The sequence below is a fragment of the Neoarius graeffei genome, chromosome 1 (genome assembly GCF_027579695.1).
Source record: "Neoarius graeffei isolate fNeoGra1 chromosome 1, fNeoGra1.pri, whole genome shotgun sequence".
NCBI lineage: Eukaryota > Metazoa > Chordata > Actinopteri > Siluriformes > Ariidae > Neoarius > Neoarius graeffei.
The window spans coordinates 72,173,115-72,195,903 of NC_083569.1; the positions used below are offsets into that span (position 1 = coordinate 72,173,115).

General features: G+C 41.9%; 1 protein-coding gene across 1 annotated transcript in view; it reads left to right on the top strand.

Moving 5' to 3' along the window:
• The window catches only part of si:ch73-335l21.1 (insulin receptor substrate 1-B), a 118,297-nt gene extending 102,523 nt beyond the window's left edge, over window positions 1–15,774 (top strand). Inside the window, exon 3 of the mRNA XM_060920536.1 lies at window positions 11,898–15,774. Within this exon, the coding sequence (XP_060776519.1) occupies window positions 11,898–11,905 (8 nt within the window). The 3' untranslated portion in view covers window positions 11,906–15,774. The remainder of the gene's footprint in view (window positions 1–11,897) is intronic.
• Window positions 15,775–22,789: the final 7,015 nt, after the last annotated feature.

Sequence of the window (22,789 nt, forward strand, 5' to 3'; positions counted from 1 at the left end):
TATTCAAGATGTTTTCACTTGAAGTGTGTGCACATGTTGCAGTACATGTGTGTGCCAGTTTTCTGTCTTCTTGGAATTATGAGTGTCACTAAGTTGCTGTGTTTTGGATAGCACAGTTTGTTCTGCTCCAACTAAATATAGCATCGCAAGAGAAGCAACAGAAGTGGGGGTGGGAAGAGAGGTCATTTTAGCATTTCGACCAGAGTGCAAAGCAGAATATGACATCAGTTTTCACTTCCTCAAAATAGTGTTATTTATTTCCCCTGTTTCAGACATAAAGTGCATATCACGGGTAAATTCAGGAGCAAGATCAGTGTAATTCTCCTATTTTATATTAAACTTTGGTCAAATATCTGTCACATTCTGCATTTTGTGCAATTTTTTTTACCTTGCGCAATACCAGAAAAATTCAGTTGAAATCAAGCCATTTGAGGCGAATTGGTCCGCCTCTGAAAAAACTTGCCATTTGGATTTCCCGGCAAACATTGATTTTTGTGACGTCGCATGTGGGATGCCTCCCTCTGAATCCTACGCCAGCGCTGGTTTGTTTATGAGGAAATGACCTGGTGGCTTTCTGCAAATTTCTTCAACGTTATCGCGTAATTATTAAAATGATTAACAGATGTATCGTAGGAGGGTGTAGCAACACCAATCTTGATGGGATTAGTACTCATCGTTTTCCAAAAGCCTGGACAATGAGAGAGAAATGGGAGCGCTTGGTGTACACAGGCTGTGCACTGAAACTGTGCAAAGCTCGCGCAGCCTGCTGGTGCTTCCGCAGGTGACGTCACGAATCTGGCTCCAGACTCCCTTGGGATTTTTCCAGATGCGTTTTGGTATTTTATTTTTTTCTGCTGTAGACAGATGGCCTTGTGCAAAATTACCCTTCTGGATGAGCAGAGGCTCCTCCCGCTTTAGGGAACATTTAGAAAATCCTCCCGACCTCCCACTGACAACATAAAAATCTCCCGCCCACCCGCCCTTACTACACATGATTAGTTAAAAATATATATAACTTGATACGTTTATGTTGAAAAAATTAATAGTTGACTTTCCGCTTTTCGTGTGTCTGACATTGTATGGGTGGACTCAAGTGTGTACCCCGCGGTATATGCTGATTCCCCGGTCGGTACACCGATCGGCGTAACAGGGGGATTGGAGTGAATGCCGGAGACATGTGCGTGCAGATCAAGCACTCATATGAATCGAACGGAATTTGGTCCGCCGCGGGGTGCACACTTGAGCCCACCCAATGTCTTAGCAGTTACCGATAAAGCATACAGATGGCGCTATTAATGATACGCGCGAGAGAACGAGAAAACCCGCGACACTCAACCATTTTGTTTGTTTTTTTGTGTCTGCATTTCTCGCCTGCTCGTCTTTAACTTTATGTTCTCTTGAATGAGATAATGAAACGAAGTTCCGTTGGTGGAAATGGCGAAAGCCAAACTACGAAGAAAAAATATCAGAAAATCACCAAGATAAAGTTCGGATCGCCCATCACGATGGTCGCCAGGGACGAATGGCGGACTATTCTGGACGGCAGCAAGACGACCCTATATCTGACAAGGTTAGATCACCAGACCAGACGTTAGATTCTAACAAACTTGTCTGACTTTTTTTGTCTGACTTTTACTAACTTAGACTTAGAATATTATTAGAACAACATCATCATCAGAGGGTCTACCATTGGCAATTTATAATAGTCATTATTGACGTTAACATTGACTTTAGGCATATTAAAGTTTGGTATTTAGTCACTGGATTTATCTAGATCTGTTACTATTAATAAGATTTAATTGACACGAAATGTGGTGAATATAAAACTCGCCTTCGTGCCTACAGTGCTCAAACTTGTCTCCCTCCTGGGGGCGTCATGGCTCGGGTGGCTGGGGCGCCGTGCCGTGGATCCGGGGGCCCGGGTTCGGTTCCGGCCCGGGGTCGTTTCCCGGTCCCTCCCCGTCTCTCTTTCCCGATCACTTCCTGTCCTGTCTCTGCACTGTCCTATCCAATAAAAAAAGGTGAAAAAGCCCCCCCCAAAAAAAAAAACTTGTCTCCCTCCGAGCTACTCGCAGAGAGGGAGACTCTCCCTCTTTGCAATTTCCCAAGTTGGAGCCTCTGGATGAGTGTGTAAAGGGACAGACTTTCATATAAAAAAAAAACACAAAATTGCTCCAGAATATGCACTTTAATTTATCTGTTTTCGTTCTTGCAGAAGCACTTAGTAGGTGATGGGCCTTTAAAATGTTGCCCTCTTTGTGGCCAGGTATATTTGGTAGTTGTTCACCAATCACTGCTGTGGTCTACAGCAGTCGTCTGAGTCAGCATCTTGCCAATAACCTTCTTATTCATTGTATGCAAAAACGGCTGTTTCCCCAGTTTAGCTCACAGATGCAGGCTCTTGCTGTGTTTCTTAGAAAATGTCCTGCAGTTCTGAGGGTTGGAGTTTGGCCTGTCGATGAAGATCGAGGTAGAGAAGCTCAGTGGAGCTCAGTATTGATTTTATGATTTAATGCAAGTAGAGACAGGTATTGACATTGTCTCTCACTATGCTATGTGATCATGTGAGACAGCGTTAATGTTTAGTCAAGAAGTTGACATTGTTGGTTTGTCTAGTGTGATTGGTGTAATCCAAACAAGTGTCTGCAGAACCTTAAATAGTCTGGAAAAAAAAATCAGAAAACACATTTGAGAAACGTCTTAATTTGTCTTAAATTCAATTTTTTATGTTTGGGATTTTAGGTTCTTTTAATTCCTTAATGTTTGTCAGGCTGCAGGCACTTACAGATACAATTGCAGGAAGAAGCGGCGAGCAAACAGTACAGAGCCAAATCTCATCTCATCTCATTATCTGTAGCCGCTTTATCCTGTTCTACAGGGTCGCAGGCAAGCTGGAGCCTATCCCAGCTGACTACGGGCGAAAGGCAGGGTACACCCTGGACAAGTCGCCAGGTCATCACAGGGCTGACACATAGACACAGACAACCATTCACACTCACATTCACACCTACGGTCAATTTAGAGTCACCAGTTAACCTAACCTGCATGTCTTTGGACTGTGGGGGAAACCGGAGCACCCGGAGGAAACCCACGTGGACACGGGGAGAACATGCAAACTCCGCACAGAAAGGCCCTCGCCAGCCACGGGGCTCGAACCCGGACCTTCTTGCTGTGAGGCGACAGCGCTAACCACTACACCACCGTGCCGCCCCAGAGCCAAATCATGAAGCAGAAATCGTAGTCAGAAGGCAGGCGAGGGTCGGTCGATCAGCAAACAGAGTGACGTAGACAAAAACAGGAAGTGTAAACCTAGAAAGGACAGTGAGAGTCAAAAACCAGAAAACCAGGCAGAGATAACAAAGGCTCAGTATGGACTGGGAATACAGAACGATACTTCGCAATGAAGCAGTGTCTGAGAGGGGTTTAAGTAGTGTGGTAGTGATTAACCAAATGAGCAACAGCTGAGTTCAGTAGTCTGGTGACAGGGGGTGCTGTGAATCTTGATTGTTGTACTAGTGCATCTCAAAAAATTAGAATACCATGAAAAAGTTCCTTTTTTTCATAATTTAATTCAAAAAGGTAAACTTTCATATTCATTACATGTAAAGTGAAATATTTAAAGCCTTTTTTGTTTTAATTTTGATGATTATGGCTTATAGCTCATGAAAATCAGAAATCCAGTATCTCAAATTATTAGAATATTCCCTAAGATCAATCAAAAAAGGATTTACAATACAGAAATGTCCAACTTCTGAAAAGTATATTCATTTATACACTCAATACTTGGTTGGGGCTCCTTTACCATGAATTACTGTATCAATGCGGTGTGGCATGGAGGTGATCAGTCTGTGGCACTGCTGAGGTGTTATTGAAGCCCAGGTTGCTTTGATAGTGGCCTTCAGCATATCTGTATTTTTGGGTCGGGTGTTTCTCATCTTCCTCTTGACAATACCCCATAGATTCTCTATGGGGTTCAGGTCAGGCAAGTTGGCTGGCCAATCAAACACAGTAATATCATGGTCAGCAAACCATTTGGTAGTTGTTTTGGCACTGTGCTAAGTCCTGCTGGAAAAGGAAATCAGCATCTCCAAAAAGCTCGTCAGCAGATGGAAGCATGAAGTGCTCTAAAATCTCCTGGTAGATGGCTACGTTGACTTTGGACTTGATAAAATACAGTGGACAACACCAGCAGATGACATGGCACCCCAAATCATCACAGACTGTGGAAACTTCACACTGGGCTTCAAACACCTTGGATTCTGTGCCTCTCCACTCTTCCTCCAGACTCTAGAACCGTGATTTCCAAATTAAATGCAAAATGTACTTTCATCTGAAAAGAGGACTTTGGACCACTGAGCAACAGTCCATTTCTTTCTCTCCTTAGCCCAGATAAGACACTTCTGACATTGTCTCTGGCTCAGGAGTAGCTTGATATTAGGAATGCAAAAGTTGTATCCCCTTTCTTGAAGATGTCTGTTTGTGATGGGTCTTGATACACTGACACCAGCCTCAGTCCACTCCTTGTGAAGCTCTCCCAACTTCTTGAATCAACTTTTCTTGACAATCCTCTCAAGACTGCGGCCATCCCTGTTGCTTGTGCACCTTTTCCAGCCAGCCTTTTCAGCAATGACCTTTTGTGGCTTACCCTCCTTGTGGAGGGCATCAGTGATCATCTTCTGGACAACAGTCAAGTCAGCAGTCTTCCCCATGATTGTGGTTGTGTGTACTGAACTAGACCGAGAGATACACTGTGTTCATACTGTTTTACTCAAACTCGAAATGAAATATTCTAATATTTTGAGATGGGTTTTTTTTTTTATGTTTTTGCACTGTATGCCATACTGATTAAAATTAAAATAGAAAAATGCTTGAAACATTTTAGTTTATGTGTAATGAGTCTATAATATATAACATTTTCACTTTCTTAAATAACTGATGGAAAATATTGAACTCTTTCACAATATTCTAATTTTTTGAGATGCACTAGTGGCCCTTTTCCACTACCCTTTTTCAGCTCACTTCAGCTCGCTTCAGCTCACTTCAGCCCGACACGGCTCGCGTTTCGACTACCAAAAACCGGCACGACTCAGCTCGTTTCAGCCCTGCTTAGCCCCTAAAACTCGCACCGTTTTGGAGTGGGGCTGAAGCGAGCCAAACCGTGCCGACTGAGGCTGGGGGCGTGAGCAGACACTCCCCTGTGCACTGATTGGTGAGGAGGAGTGTCCTCACATACCCACACACGCCCCGCGAGCGCGCTGGGATCTGTAAACACTGCAAACCCGGAAGGAGAATAATTACGAATTACGAGAATTTCTGAAGCCTTATGCGCCTCGCCTCATCTATACGCTCTTGCCAGTATCTGTTGGCGTTGTCGGTGACAACAAGCCACAGCACCAAGACCAGCAACACTAACGACTCCATGTCCTCCATGTTTATTGTTTACTATCCGGGTCGTGAGACTACCGCTTAAAAGATCACTGAATCAGTGACATACAGAGCATCGTGGACGAGTTCGCGGAGCGCAAGGCTCGTCGTATGCCCTTCAAATAATGTGCGCAGTATAGGCTATTGATATTTTATTATGAGCCATGTACAGTATCCTAATGTTTTTTGTTTCTGAGTTACATGTTCGTTTGAAGGACTTGATGTACTAAATAACATATAGTTGCACCCGGTAGTGTTGAAATTGGTAAACACCGCAGTTGCGGACATTTTGTAGCCTAAAATGATGTTATGATAAGCTTTAATAAAGGGTCCGGTCATTTGCCCCGCCCCCGGCCCGGCTCTGACTTGTTCCGCCACTGTCACTGATGTCACTGTTTGCGCTGCTTAACGACATCACGTGACGTCCACCCACTTTCACTAACTCCACCCAATGTGTCCACCCACTTCCAGCCAGCACGGTTCAGCGCGGTTGTAGTCGAAATGCAACTCCAACAGCCCCGCTCAGCTCGACTCAGCTCGACTCGGCACGGCACGACTCAGCCGCGTTTGTAGTGGAAAAGCGGCATAGTAGTCTTGGGTGGCCATGTTTGTAGTCTGGTTAGCGCTGTTGGTTTCAGCGCTCCTACTGACATTGTTATTGAATCTTAATGAACATGAGGCAGGGTCAAGGGGTAAACTGATAGCTACCTAATGAGCTCGAATACACAAATTCACACTTATATATGTGTAGCACCATGGGATTTTTGTACCAGATGCGCAGTTTACAGAACGTGTAGAAACGGCATTGAAAAGCGTGCAATATTTTGGACCATTTTCGCTGGCCGATCCAGCAACTATCATCCACCACTGAGACAAGTATAGATCTTCCTTCTGCCCTAAAACTCGGCAAATGACATTTTGATCTGTAGTGAAAATGCGTCGATCATGTGAGCACAGTTTTCACGCAACATTCGCTTGGTGGTGCTAAGAGTTCACCACGTGTTTTCTTGACCTTCTGAGCAGCAGTTTGTGGTCTCAACAAATCTTGGAAATTCACCAATAATCTACAGTTGAGATTGTCTCCTGGTAGATTCACATGATTCTATATCATCTGTAGTCAGTGCCTGGAAAATGGGCCATTTTGGGTTGCATGACCATGATTTCATGTCAGATTTACAGTAACTTCCTTTGGTCCAATTTCAATTTGGTTTGTACTGTATTTCTTGCATACGGAGGCTTGGTAATGTAATGCAGCAGGTATAAGTCAAAATCCATAATCTGAGCATCTGATATGAAAATCTGGTGGACTGACACATATAGTGCAGAAATACAACTGTTTTACTGGAAAACAGTAAATGCTGTCACTAGTTTTGTCATATTCCCACCAACAACACTGAAGCTTTTATTTATTTATTTTATTTAACCCTTGTTTAACCAGGAAAGGTCCCGTTGAGTCACAGTGACTCTTCTTCCAGGGTGTCCTGGCCAAGTGGCAGCAAGTTAAAAGTTAAAAAACACAAGGACAGAGGACAACACTACCAAAACACTAAAGACTAAATCAGACTACAAAGCACACAAAACAGTGGAATATGTGCTGTAACTAAACATATAACATACACTAAATACACCAAGTCAAAGGAACACAACTAAAACAAGACAAATCTCATAAACATAACAAAAACAATTGACAGTACAGCCAAGAACACTAAAGACAAGAGACTGCAAGAAGACAAGACTCACATAAATTCTAAGATAAAACACAAACTAAACAACAATAAAAGGATTTAAAAAAAACACATAGACACATGGGCACCATATTTAAAAGCAATGGCACTGCTCTGTAAGAGCTGATTTTAAAAGATTTTTAAAAGTATTAACAGAAGGAAGTGTCTCTAGGTGTAGTGTGTTCTGAAGTTCGTTCCAAACGTATGGTGCATAGAAGGAAAAAGAGGTCTTGCCCAGTTCAGTCCTTTTTGAGGGTGTGTATCTTATAATATCTTATTTGTAGACCTTGTACTATAAATACTAGTGTGATAAGAAAGCAGATTTGAGATGTACTGTGGTAATTTACCCATTAATGCTTTCAAAGTAAAAATCAACAAGTGAAACTTTCTCCTGAGAGAGAGAGAGGACCATTGAACCATTTCATATAGCAAGCAGTGGTGAGTCCTATTTGCTGTTCCTGGGATAAAATGCAAGGCAGAATGATATAAAACATCCAATTTTTTCAACAGCAATTGTGAGGAATGCATATAAATCATATCACCATAGTCTAATACTAATAAGAAGGTGCTCTCTACCAACCTTTTTCTTGCTTTGTATGGAAAACACTTTCTTTGTCTGAAATAAAATCCTAATTTGGGTCTGAGTTTTTTTTTTTAAGAGACACTCAATATGTGTACTAAACGACAGTTTATCATCCAACCATATTCCTAGGTATTTATAGGAGGATACTTTTTCTAACTGTGTTCCATTCGTAGTACAAATAGTGTCATTACAAGATGTGTGTGAACGTGTGAAGACCATGAATTTAGTTTTTTTGGCATTTAGCACCAACTTAAGTCCTACAAGGGAATTTTGTACCTTGTTAAAAGCAGACTGTAAGTAGTTCACAGCCTCCTGCACTGATGAAGCAAAAGTGTATAATATTGTGTCGTCTGCATAAAGATGTACTTTTGTGGGACTTAGTCCCGCACCCAAGTTATTTCTCATCTCATTATCTGTAGCCGCTTTATCCTGTTCTACAGGGTCGCAGGCAAGCTGGAGCCTATCCCAGCTGACTACGGGCGAAAGGCGGGGTACACCCTGGACAAGTCGCCAGGTCATCACAGGGCTGACACATAGACACAGACAACCATTCACACTCACATTCACACCTACGGTCAATTTAGAGTCACCAGTTAACCTAACCTGCATGTCTTTGGGGGAAACCGGAGCACTCGGAGGAAACCCACGCGGACAACATGCAAACTCTGCACAGAAAGGCCCTCGCCGGCCACGGGGCTCGAACCCAGACCTTCTTGCTGTGAGGCGACAGCGCTAACCACTACACCACCGTGCCGCCCCCCCCCAAGTTATTTATATAGATAGAAAACAAAATGGGGCCTAGACTTGATCCTTAGGGCACACCCATTTTTACCTCTAAAGAGGATGAGGTGCAGTTATCAACAGTTACACACTGAGTTCTACCACTCAAATAGTTAGAGAACCACTTAATAACAGAAGGGCTGAAACCTATACTTTTCAATCTGTTCAAAAGAAGATCATGACAAACAGTATCAAACGCTTTAGACAAATCGCTTTAGACAAGCTCACTGAATACTGTGTTGTAAAACTTGTAATGTTTTCTTACTGGAGTTATTTTGAAGTGTGTTGTTATAATATTTGGTGTAATATCAATAGGTCTTAAATTACAGGTAGCATTTGAAAAAGTACCTTTTTTTTTTTACCTCCACCAACTTTGTTGGAGGAGGTTATGGTTTTGCCTCCATTTGTTTGCTTGTTAGTTTGTTTGTTCCCAACATAACTCAAAAAGTAATGAATGGATTTTACTGAAATTTTGAGGAAAAGTGGGCCATGGACCAAGGAGCAATGGGTTAGATTTTCATGCAAATCTGAATATATGGCTTGGTGGAGGTCTGCACTCTACCAAGTACCCTTTAAAATTCAGTTTAATGTACTGAATTTAGCTTGAGGATGTGTTACTGTTTTACATAAAGCTAACTGGTGAAATAAGTCTGAGTCTATTGTTGATGCACCTTTTCTGAGATCATATTTAAGGTGAAGTAAACATCATTATTAATGCATTAATCTTACAAACCCAACCTTATCTGCAAACAGAGAGACGTTTCCAACCTTCTTTCAATACCACATAATGTTCGACACAATTTAGCTGACTGTTTTCCTTGCCATCTGGGTTTGTTTGTTCATTTTGAAATCACTCACACACAATAATGAGAGAAAATTACAGGATATTAGCCACGGGGGAAAAAAAGTTGTAATGGAGTGATAAAGTTCATGCTGTTCTTTGTTTAATGAGGTCTGATAATCATAGATTTGGGTTTGAACATGTTTTCAGTCATTGTTGATTTTTAATATTCCTAGCATGACGTCTGTGTGCTTCTCGCCCGTGATCATTAGCACGGACATGAAACACAAACATGGTCATGTTTTTCTGCTTGCCTTCAGATACATGTGTCCTCAAATGTAATAGCCCTCTTATTGCTTCTACTGGAACAGAACACAAACCCAAATTCCTGCTTACAAGGTTGATGTATGCCATCTTGGCCACTGGCTGTGAGCTTAAAGTGCATATCCTGGACCAATTTTGTGGTTTTTTTATATGAAAGAATGTCCCTTTACACACTCATCCAGAAGGGTAATTTTGCACAAGGCCATCTGTCTACAGGAGAAAAAAATAAAATAACAAAACACGTGTGGAAAAATCCCAAGGGAGTCTGGAGCCAGATTTGTGATGTCACGTGCGGATCCGCCAGCAGGCTGCGAGAGCTTGCATGGATTCAGTGCACAGTCTGTGTAGACCAAGTTTAGCAGCTAGCGATTTTGCATTGAAATATGGAATTGTCGCCTGAGCTTCTAAACCCATGGATTCATGTATCAATGCTCATCTATCTATTGCTACATAAATCATATTTTTTTCTAATTACTATTATGTATTTATATATTTCTTCATTTAGAAGAGTACTGGCTACTGTAGGAGAAAGATTTCATAAGCTACTGTACACACATGGAATCGGCTAAGCAGGGTTGTAAATACATTTAATGCGTTTGACAGGTCCCAAGATCTCAAGCCCTGGCACACATATCCCTTGATACATGTGAAGTAAGAGTATTATCGCCCAGCGCTTTCGTGTTGTTTACTTTTGTGTGTGTCAATAAATAACATTATCCGTGTACCACACAAACACAGGAACACCTAATTTAGAGTGTAGTCTCTCTTATTTCTTACCCTGGCAACAGTCAACTTGTGAATCGCCGATTTTCTTGGTCTTTTTCTCGGCTCTGCTTTGGTCCTTGGCTTCTGGGTGCCTCGCACAAAGCGCTCCCATTTCTCTCTCATTGTCCGGTCTTTAGGAAAATGATGAGTACTAATCCCATCAAGATTGGTGTTGCTACACCCTCCTATGATACATCTGTTAACCATTTTAATAATTACGGATAACGTTGAAGAAATTTGCAGAAAACCACCAGGTCGTTTTCTCATAAACAAACCAGCGCTGGCGTAGGATTCAGAGGGAGGCGTCCCGCACGCGACGTCACGAAAATCAATGTTTCCCGGGAAATCCAAATGCCAAGTTTTTTCAGAGGCGGACCAATTCACCTCAAATGGCTTGATTTCAACTGAATTTTTCTGGTATTGCGCAAGGTCAAAAAAATTGCACAAAATGTGACAGATATTTGACCAAAGTTTAATATAAAATTGGAAAATTACATTGATCTTGCTCCTGAATTTACCCGTGATATGCACTTTAATGTTAGCCTGGCTAACGCGACTTCAAAGCTCTCCGAGCATTTGGTCTGGCTAAGCTATTAAGCCCAATCGTTTCCCAGAGCCCGTGGTTGACCCTCCTCCCTGAAATGCCTCAGTTTGCTACTGGTCGAAGCCAGAAAAGGCTGTGACGAAGCTTAAACCAATCACATCACTCTTTCCTCTGACGTATGTGACGCGACGGAAACTGCTTGAGTAACAGGAAGAAGATAAACACCTCCAGGGCTGCTCTTTGCTCCGTTTTCAATGAGAACTTCCCGTTGAATGCTTTCAATACAGCATCTACCGCTGTGTTAAAGGCTTGCCGCTGCTCCATGTTCGTGATGTGAATGAAGCGCTTCCGGCATAGATTCGGTAAACAATCTATGGCTTCCGGTCGCAGTTCTACTACGTCACTGCCTTGAACACGCCTCTACCCAGGGCCGTTGGAGATGCTCAAAGTTGATTGGTTCCCGATTTTTCGGGAGCTTGGAAATGCTGTAGATAGCCTGCCTGGCCAGACTAAGCTCGCAACAGGCCCTCGTGTTGCGTCACGCTTAGGATGGGCGGGCCCAGGCTACTTTAATGTATACTTGACCCTCTTTTGTTCAGGTTAAAGAAGCTATAAGCAAATGCTGATGTATTCTATTGACATTTATAATACAGTTCTACTCTTAATAAGGCTGATTATGTTGTCTAGAGGAAAGCATGGCTCTTGTGCTTGACACAAAATCTTTACTTTTGCTAATGTGTAAGAAGACCAACTGCTTATAGTGCATTTTAGAGATATAATCGTAAGTCATAAAGATATAATCTTATTCCAATTTGGAGAGTTTGCAATTTTGCAAATGGATTTCAGTGAAAGATGCTTTCAACAGGAGAATCCAGAGAAATGATAACAAGTATAAAATGTAGACTTCAGAACACGGCATTCTTGTTTCCGATGCTAAATCTAATGAAAACCTTTCTGTCTTCTCTTTTACAGAATGCTGAAGTGTTGCCCTGGTCCTCTGGAACACAGAGGAATGAAGTCCTAGAGTTTTCCTGCACACACAGTGTGTGACTGTTCGAAAACAAACAGGCAGTGTGTGTGTGTGCACGCAAGGTCCAGCCACCTCTTTGGCACTTTGGAAATAGACTGATAAACCATTTTGACTCTGTTTTTAGTTTGTCTTGTTGCAGCAACCAGTAAGAGTGAGTGCCAAAAGAACTCTCCTTGCTGCCCAGATTGGTTTTGTAACAAATAAAAACTGCAGCCAATCAGAGGACAGAATGAAAAACGCCTGCCGAGTGAGAGCCAATCAGGTCCGACAATCAGGCATGTGAACAGTTTGGCATAAGGATTCAGTCAAACAATGGAACTTAAGGATAAATTCTTGAATTGTGAATGGCTTGAAAAAAAAGTGCCTATTGTTTTGATTGTAGATATTTGAAACAAGACTTACAGCTTGATTTTGACTGAAGAACTGCTGGGAAGGCAAAACTCACCAAGAAAAAGACGTGGTACTACAGTGTGAATTGTTCAGATGATGGTCGTGCTGTGATGTTTAGTTGATTAGTATAGCAGCTTTACCGTAAGCCTCATTACTTCGGACTGTCTCACTACTGACTGTCTCTGTAGATTCCTTCTCACAACCCTGTCCATATATCTCACCTCCCACATCTTTCATTCTTCTCTCCTTTTGCTCCGCTCTTTGACATTGTGTCATTTTTTTGGTCTCTTTTTATGTGATTTAAATGTCCCAACTATGCAGTAGTACTTTAGTGCCTATCTGTAATTCTGCACTTCTCTCATGTCCTCGTTTAGCCTGTGCTCCTACAGTAGGTAGCATGTATCCCGGCGCGCTATTTTTATCTCTCCTCTTAAGGTGGGGTGTTTCTCTGTGATGGTACCTGCTGTTACTTACCTCATGCAAACACGCTAGCTGATCCAGTCCATGGTGGACTGTACAAATGATGTTTCAAATAGGAATGTGAAAGACATTATCAATCTTAAGAGTTCTGTGGACGTCACCTTTTTTTCACTGGGTTTAGACCTTTCCTTGTTTTCTAGCAGTGGTTAAAATAAGGATCAGTGACTTGACATCAGTGTAAAAGGCAACGTCGATGTGTAGCATGAAATACCAGCCTCCATATTGGTTGATATGATCAAAGGCAAACAGTGCCAAAGTTGAATATACGGAACTCTGCTTATAGTTCTCTAATGTCACTGTTAATTTTGTAATGCTTTTCTATTTTCATTTTCTGGCATTATTCTTACATTAATTCAACTTTTAATGATGGTTAACTGCCTTCTGAAGATCATTTTCAGTTTCACTATATTTACGGCGGCATGCAAAAGTTTGGGCACCCCGGTCAATATTTCTGTTACTGTGAATAGTTAAGTGAGTGGAAGATGAACTGATCTCCAAAAGTTAAAGATGAAACATCTCATTATCTGTAGCCGCTTTATCCTGTCCTACAGGGTCGCAGGCAAGCTGGAGCCTATCCCAGCTGACTACGGGTGAGAGGCGGGGTACAAGTCGCCAGGTCATCACAGGGCTGACACACAGACAACCATTCACACTCACGGTCAATTTAGAGTCACCAGTTAACCTAACCTGCATGTCTTTGGACTGTGGGGGAAACCGGAGCACCCAGAGGAAACCCACGCAGACACGGGGACAACATGCAAATTCCACACAGAAAGGCCCTCGCCAGCCACGGGGCTCAAACCCAGACCTTCTTGCTGTGAGGCGACAGCGCTGACCACTACACCACCGTGCCGCCCAAGATGAAACATTATTTTCAATATTTTTAGCAAGATTAGTGTATTATTTTTGTTTTGTACATTTTTAGAGTGGAAAAAAAGGAAAGGAACATTCTGCAAAAGTTTAAGAACCTCAAGAGATTTGAGTTTGAATTTTTATGAATGTCTCAGACGTTAATTAGCTCGTTGGGGCTGTGGTTTGTTTACAGTCTTCGTTAGGAAGGGCCAGATGATGCAAATTTCAAAGTTTTATAAATCGCCTGACTCCTCAAGCCTTGTCCCAATAATCAGCAGCCATTGGTTCCTCTAAGCAGCTGCCTAGTGCTCCAAAAATTAAAATAATTGATGCCTACAAAGCAGGGAAAGTCTATAAGAATATATCAAAGCGTTTACAGGTTGCCGTTTACTCAGTTCATAAGGAAATTAAGAAATAGCGGTTAACAGGAACAGTGAAGGTCAAATTGAGGTCTGGAAGACGAAGAAAAGTTTCAGAGAGAGCTGCTCATGGGATTGCTGGAAAGGCTACTCAAACCACCATTTGACGGCAAAAGCCCTTCAGGAAGATTTAGCAGACTCTGGAGTGGTGGTGCACTGTTCTGTTGTGCAGAATCACCTACACACATATGACCATCATGGAAGTCATCAGAAGAAAACTTTCCTGTGTCCTAGCCTCAAAATCCAGTATTAGAAGTTTGCAAAGGAACACCATCGATCTATGATGCATTTTTTTAATGAGTCCTGTGGACTAATGAAGTTAAAGGGGTACAAAATATAATATATATGGTTGCTGATGTGACAAAGTAACGTATTCTATCAAATTTATGTACTAGAAAACAACGAAATATCTTGGTAATTGTAAATATAATACTTTATACGCTAAACTGCACAAGAGTCGCCATTTTTAAAAGACCGTGACGTCAGCGCTACCCACTGCACTAGCGGAACTCTCCGAAATAGAGGAGATAAGCGTGTAATCATGGTGTCGGGCGCATCAAGTGAAAGCGACAGCTCTGTCGAATCATACGAAGAGATCCCGCAAGACACACTGCAAGCAGGCTATGGCTTAGAAGGGTACCAATTTGAACCTAGGAGAGGTACTCTCGACTACGGTGATGAAATAAGAGAAGAAAGCTCGGATGACGGCGAGGATGAGACTGATGCTGACCATGGGCATGGCGAGCGTGGGGCAGAGCGTCTGCGTGCAGGTGACACGGCGTGGTGCTCGTGCGGAAAATGTAACGTGGAGTTGCTCACGAGTCCAGCAGAATTTATTCGCTGCAATGAGATAGGCGCCACCCGTGGACTTGCGAAATCGTCGCAAGAGGCAGAAACAGGTATTTCACACGTGCTATTCCCAACCTCAATGAGCCAACACAACTGGGCACATACATACGTCATGAGTGTTACGCAGAGAAAATGAACATGCATTCTGATTGGATAAAATTAATATCATGGCGGGCTGTTCAAACTGCGGAAATAGTTTGCTCGAGCTACTTTCAAAACACTATAACTTTCCAACCTTAGAACAAAAAACTTTTGTAAGTCTTGAATAAGGTTCATTAATGTGTGTTTTATTGTTATATTTACTCTATATATTGCCCTCTGTTCCCCTTTAAAATAGAATGTTTTAGCTGCAATGAGCAAAGGTGTGTTTGGAGAAAAAGGGTGCAGAATTTCATGAGCAGAATTCCTCTCCAACTGTTAAACACAGGGTGGATAGATCATGCTTTGGGTTTGTGTTGCAGCCAGTGAGGCTTAAGAGGCACAAGATGAAGGTTTTGCCATGGTCCTCACAATCCCCTGACCTAAACACCATCAAAAATCTGTGGCTGTACTTCAAAAGAGCCGTGCATGCAAGATGGCCAAAGAATCTCATAGAACTAGAAACCTTTTGTAAGGAAGAAGGAGCAAAAATTCCCCAAACAAGATCTGAAAAACTCTTAGCTGGCTACAAAAAGCATTTACAAGCTGTAATGCTTGCCAAAGGGTGTGTTACTAAATACTGACCATGCAGGGTGCCCAAACTTTTGCTTCAGGCCGTTTTCCATTTTTGTTATTTTAAAACTGTAAAAGATGTAAATAAAAAGTAATCTTGCTTAAAACATTAAAGAAATGTGTCATGCTTTAACTTTATGCCTTTTGGAAATCAGGTAACTCGCTTAGCTATTCACATTAACAAACATTTTGACCAGGTGCCCAAATGTCCCCAAACTTTTGCAACTGTATGAGTAGGGAGAAGTCTGCTGTTGCACAATGACCTCTCTCTCAAAATAATTTTTAAAGGTGTAAGTGAACTTCACAAGCAAAATATGCCTAATAAAGCATGCTGATGTGCAGACACATGACACTAAAATCTAAACCAGCATATTTCAATATTCCTGCCTATTCCTTGAGATGTCCTGGAGACAAACTGTGAATGCCAGAATGGTAGAGATGTCTTGCCCTGATAATTTTCTGATGAACACAGAAAACCTTTTGTAGCCACGGACCCTTATAATTGTAAAATAAATTTCACGGACTCCCTCAGTACCAATTTATTTTATTTTATTTTTTTAACGTAGTCCGATATTCAAATATAAGACTCATTTAAATGTGTGCAGTAATATTCTGTCTGTTTTGCAGTCCTAGAATTTTCAGCACTCACATAGACTAATACCATAAGAGCTCAGTAATAAATAAAATATAATAGCTGAAAATGGTGGATTCTGATTTCCAACACAGTACAAAGTTAAAAAAAAACAATCTCCGGACCCCCAGCTTTGCTTCTCTGGCCACTGTTATAAAGCATGCTGTTATAATGCCTCTGCTGTTTCAGGAGCAGCCATGGCCTAAAGGTTAGAGAAGCAGCCTTGAGCCCAAAAGGGTGCTGGTTCAATTCCTGGCCTGGTAGGAAAATCCATGGCTGAAGTGCTCTTAGGTGGTGTTTACATTAGACCGTATCCGTCTTGTTTTCGTCGCGGATGCACTTTCCGTTCACATTAAAACCCCGGGAAATGACTCCACAGGCGGAACAACTTGAATCCGCCAGGGCCCACGTATTCAACCCAGTTCGTATCTGATCCGGTGCTGTGTAAACATTGAGACACGAGGAAACGCAGTGCTGAGCTCTAGCTGACGTCGTCATTGGACAACGTCACTGTGACATCCACCTTCCTGATTCACTGGCGTTGGTCATGCCACGTTGGTCATGTGACGCGACTGCTGAAAAACTGCGCGGACTTCACTTCCTGCTATTGTTTCCGCCTTGTATCACCTTTTTGTTTTTCATTAAAGAGTATAAAAGTATGAATATAATGCTTTGCTTTGTCATTCTTAATGTTGTTCATGGTAAAATGCAAATACTGCCCATTGTGTAGTTATGATTGTCTTTAGGCTTGCCATCCTTCCACTTGCAAGTGGTGAGTGACTTGCGCATGCCCGATATGCACTGGGATCACACACACAGCGGCTCAGTCCCGAATCACTGCTCGTGCGCTTCACTCGCGTGCTCTGTGAGCTGCGCAGGGCCGGAGTGCGCACCCTCCAGAGGGCACTCGCTGTTCAGGGCGGAGTGATTTGGAGCGCAGCCGCTGAGGAGGAAGCGCTGAGCCGTACTGACACATTTCAACTTACGTGCCATCTAATTAGTCATGTGATTAGCGTATCCGTGTATTGGCGTTGCTGTGTGCACGCGAATCGTGTATTGGCGTTGCTGTGTGCACGCGAATCGTTTTAAAAACGTTAATCTGATGATCCGCTGATACGGTCTAATGTAAACACCACCTTAAGCAAAGCACCTAACCCCCAGCTGCTCCCCAGGCCCTGGGTATGTGTGCGTGCTTGTTGTACGTCACTCTGGAAAAGAATGTCTGTAATATAACGTTTCTCATAACATGACAAAGTGATCAGAGAGGCCTGGATATTAAACAGGTAGCATATCAGATGAGTATTACATATAGCTGACCAAATCTGAGAGCTTGTATAATTAATATTTTATTGAAAAAGTGTGATTTGGACATCCAGAAAAATTGTTAAACTGAAGTCTTTTAGTGAGGACAGGTATGCGAAAACAAACATCCTCTCTCTCTCAATCTGATTTTGCAGTAAAATCATAAGAGGATATACATTATTGTATACTGAGAGCAGTGGCGTGCACAGATAGACACGAGGTGGTGCTCAAGCACCTGCCCCTCTGCCCTCTGTCCAAAAAAGTGCCCTTTTGAATTTTTTTTTTTTTTACAGTTTACTGAGGCCAATGTCGACATGATCTTTTAGAAAAGCCGCAGCATTAAAAGCGTGTGTGAAAATAATGTCCCGATGTGTGCCCCCTCCGCACACACACCAGACCTCTGTCTCTCTTGCTCTGTCACGTGAACAAGCGTGCAGTGCATTCAATGTGAGGTTGCAGCAGCATAGCGTCCTGGAAGCCACGGCCTTGTCGTAGCGCAGACAACACATCGGGCAGTCAGTCAGCTCTTCCCCTGCCCCACCAGCCAGGTAACACATGAATCGAGTGAAAATGTATTGTTTGCCCTCTAAGCCCAAGCTGTAATTATTTTGTCGTGAAGTAGCCCGTCGCATACAGAAACAACTGCACATAAGGATTATATTTTTTGCTAGCCCATTTTCAGATTTAGGAAAACAAAAATTTATTTTTCTATTTTGTTCAACTAGAGATTCCTGGCAAAGTCAAAAAGCCTTGATGTAATAAATTAAGTGGTTGTTTTACACCTTTAAAAACTAAAACGGGTCAGTGGCGACCCGAACACAAGAGGAGGGTTAAATCTCAGACTTTTATAATAAGGTGTTCCACATGCGCAAAAAAGTGCCCTTTTCTCCCCCCAGAGCACTTGCCCCCCAAAATGTCTGTGCACGCCACTGACTGAAAGTGACACAGTTGATGGTTTTGCTACATCATAGTGTAAAAAGTCTTTGTATTTCTGGACCATTCCCACAATTTGTTTTGCTGCTGGCTCTGCTAGTTTTTGGGGTTGGGGGTTAGAGCTTACCACAAGGGTTAATGTTGATTTTATGCGCTAGAATTATGTTTCGGCGGCACGGTGGTGTAGTGGTTAGCGCTGTCGCCTCACAGCAAGAAGGTCCGGGTTCGAGCCCCGTGGCTGGTGAGGGCCTTTCTGTGTGGAGTTTGCATGTTCTCCCCGTGTCCGCGTGGGTTTCCTCCAGGTGCTCCGGTTTCCCCCACAGTCCAAAGACATGCAGGTTAGGTTAACTGGTGACTCTAAATTGAGCGTAGGTGTGAATGTGAGTGTGAATGGTTGTCTGTGTCTATGTGTCAGCCCTGTGATGACCTGGCGACTTGTCCAGGGTGTACCCCGCCTTTCGCCCGTAGTCAGCTGGGATAGGCTCCGGCTTGCCTGCGACCCTGTAGATCAGGATAACGCGGCTACAGATAATGAGATGAGATTAGAATTATGTTTCCTGTGAATTAAAGTCACTCATTTTGCATATATTGCAGTGTGAGTTGCTTGTTTGTGTTACTCATGTGTTCTTGGTTCTCTGTTCAAGAAATAAAAAGGAAGCGTATAGCATGGAAGTGTTCAGAGTGGAGATTTATTGGGGTCCACATGCTGCCATTGTGAAACCAGTAACTGAAGTAGGTGTACACTTAAAACACTTAGGACTATGGCAAAGAAACAGGCATTTCCAAAGTCATTTTAAAGATGTAAGTTAATAATAATAAGAAGAAATTTGTTTCCTACATCAAATGCACAAAGTGAACTTGGGTTTAAAGTGCCATTCCACCATTGGATGTATTTTTTTGGCATAAAATACAATATATTTTATGACAACATGACTAGACAGAGAAATCTTTTAGCTTCAAAATGATATATCAAACATAATTTTTGACAACGACAAGTATATTAATTTTGCGACCAAAGTCACCTACCCTTTTAATTTCCGCGCGGTAGTGAAACGTGATGTCATCGGCAGGTTCCCCTTCTTGTGTACCACGTCACGTGTGACATGACACAGATTATCAGCAATGGCGGATAGAACGCGATTGTCAGCTTCAGAAAAGAAGCAGAGTCAAATAGCAAGTGATGCCCAAAGGAGACGGTCGATGGTGAATATCGGCACAGCAATCGACAAGTGGAAATCGCGTTCTATCCGCCATTGCTGATAATCTGTGCCACGTCACACGTGACGTGGTACACAAGAAGGGGAACCTGCCGATGACATCACGTTTCACTACCGTGCGGAAATTAAAAGGGTAGGTGACTTTGGTCACAAAATTAATATACTTGTCGTTGTCAAAAAATTATGTTTGATATATCATTTTGAAGCTAAAAGATTTCTCTGTCTAGTCATGTTGTCATAAAATATATTGTATTTTATGCCAAAGAATACATCCAATGGTGGAATGGCACTTTAAGGCTGGTCATATGGATATGATAATTTTTTATGTTATTTTATTTTTAGATTTTTTTTTTGTTTAATCATAGCACCATTTAAATCTTGAATCTGTTTGGTCAGAAGGTATTGAATAATTTTCTATAACAGCGGCTCAGAGAGTTGTCACAGCTACGAGGCAAATCATCAAATGTTAAAATGTTGTAATGTTAGTAATCATATATTTGTGATGTAAAGCACACCCCAAAGGATTTTATTCCTCTTATACCACAGCAGTACAACATTTGATTTATTAAAGAACATTTTTATCCATTTATAGCTACATGTAATGTTGTAGTATTGAACGTTACAAATCAGCAAATGTTACAGGAGTAATTCACAGGTGCTCCACATAATCTAAGACTGATTACAAACTGATTACAAACACTCTAAAACTTGCTGTTATTTCAGAAAGAAGAATGTAGCTTATAGTTGTTGATTTGGTGAAGCTTGAAAACTTGTTAAATTTCATTAACTTTAAGAAAAATAAAGGAACTACTGTGTCTAGTTACTGTAACAGGATAACTTGTTTCATGGACATTCTATAACATTACATCTAACTATACCGTAAATGGATAAAGTTCTTTAATAAATAAAACATTGTCCTGCTGTGGTATAAGAGGAATAAAATCCTTTGGGGGTGTGCTTTGCATGAAGCTACATCACATCACTCTCATCTCATCTCATTATCTCTAGCCGCTTTATCCTGTTCTACCGGGTCGCAGGCAAGCTGGAGCCTATCCCAGCTGACTACGGGCGAGAGGCGGGGTACACCCTGGACAAGTCACCAGGTCATCACAGGGCTGACACATAGACACAGACAACCATTCACACTCACATTCACACCTACGGTCAATTTAGAGCCACCAGTTAACCTAACCTGCATGTCTTTGGACTGTGGGGGAAACCGGAGCACCCGGAGGAAACCCACGCGGACATGGGGAGAACATGAAAACTCCACACAGAAAGGCCCTCGTCGGCCACGGGGCTCGAACCCAGACCTTGCTATGAGGCAACAGTGCTAACCACTACACCACCGTGACACCTATCACATCACTCTTTCATTAAATATTTAAATAATATTGGCTGGCTTTGAGTGGTCTATCAGATATATTCCATGCAGCTAGCAGGATATTGAACAAGTCGAAGATGGGTCCAATATCATGGTAGCTGAATGGAATTTACCTGATAGACTATGAAAAAAGTCATTATTATTATTATTATCCATACACACTCTCTTCATATCAGCATTCTCAAAGGCCAACACAAGCTTACCTGCGAGTTGCTGCAGTCAGCACAGCAGTGAAGTCACCTTCCAGCTGGTGTAGCGTTCATCAGTAGTGTTAGCAAAAGCTAATAAAGCAGTCAAGCCAGTGCTATCGAGAGCAAGTAGCACAGGCTAACAACCAAGAAACTAAAATTTCTGTCTCCAGAATCTTCTTACACGCACGCTCACTACAGTATTTTTCACTCAGACTTAAGTATTCATTTCCCTGTGTAATTTACTTAGTTACTTTTAAAATCAACATTGACAACGACACGACCTGGCAGCCAAAATTCTCTCAAAATCTTCCACTTTTAAAGGGGAACTGAAGGCAAATTTTTTTATGATCAAAATTCTATTTATCTCATTTTATTAAATATAGGAACGCATTTGTGATAGCTATTTTGTCACTGCTATAGTAAGTTATAAGTGTTTGAAATATGCTATATAATATATCAGTCCATATATCAAAGCAATGGCTGTAAACGAGATTCGTTGAGACCTGTGCGAGACATCGTAGGACGGAAGTAAAACGTACAGCGGAAATCAAAGTGACCAACATCTGCCAACGTTGTCAAAAGACGCACGCGCCCTCTTTCGAATGCTGATGTAATCAAGCCAGAAGTTTTGTTTGTTTTGATAGCAATCAGGAAAGTTTTAAAAAAGTTGGCAGTAATCGTCATTTAAACTCGTTTTTGTGAAATATTTCGTTTGGAAAACAGTTTTCAAAATGGCAGCACTGACACCTGGCTGACACTTCACATTTCAAAGTCTCGTGAAGATCGTGCGGATAAGCGACGCCTGCCGTGGACCAAACGAACTAAATTCAACATGGCTAAAAACCGAATTGGCCGATAAGTATCATATTTAATTGCGATTAGTTGCCAATACGAGTCACGATATAAGGTTACTAAAACCGAAAACGTAATTGAATAACACGTTAATTAAGAAATAAAGCAAGTTTAAAAATGACTTCAGTTCCCCTTTAACAAAGCAAACCTAGCAGCCATGGTTGTTTACAAATTGTCACAGTCGCTCGTGAGCACAGAAGTTTAACATCTCCGACGTGTCTCTTTTCCAGTTTTTCGATGTCCGTTGGTATGTTTTTCTTTTGTAAATATGCGTGAAGAATGTATAATGAAGTTTTGGTAGCCTTTCAGGTGTTCAACGTATCTTTCTCTTTCCCAGCAAATACAGAAATGGTTCTGCGCATACACAGCAGAAAACTTTCTCATTGGATATTCGTGCTCCGACGTGTGGCATCGTGTCGTCTTGACAACATGTAATACCGTAAACCATATTGCAAGCTCATTCTCCATTGGATAAAGTGGCGTAATACACGTAGGATAAGCGATATGATAACAATGTTGCATGCTATCAAACCAAATGAATGAAACCCGCTAGAAGGGAATAGAACACATGTTTTTACTCCATCGAAAAGTGTCCTGTATGTATAATAATTTCCTATAACAGC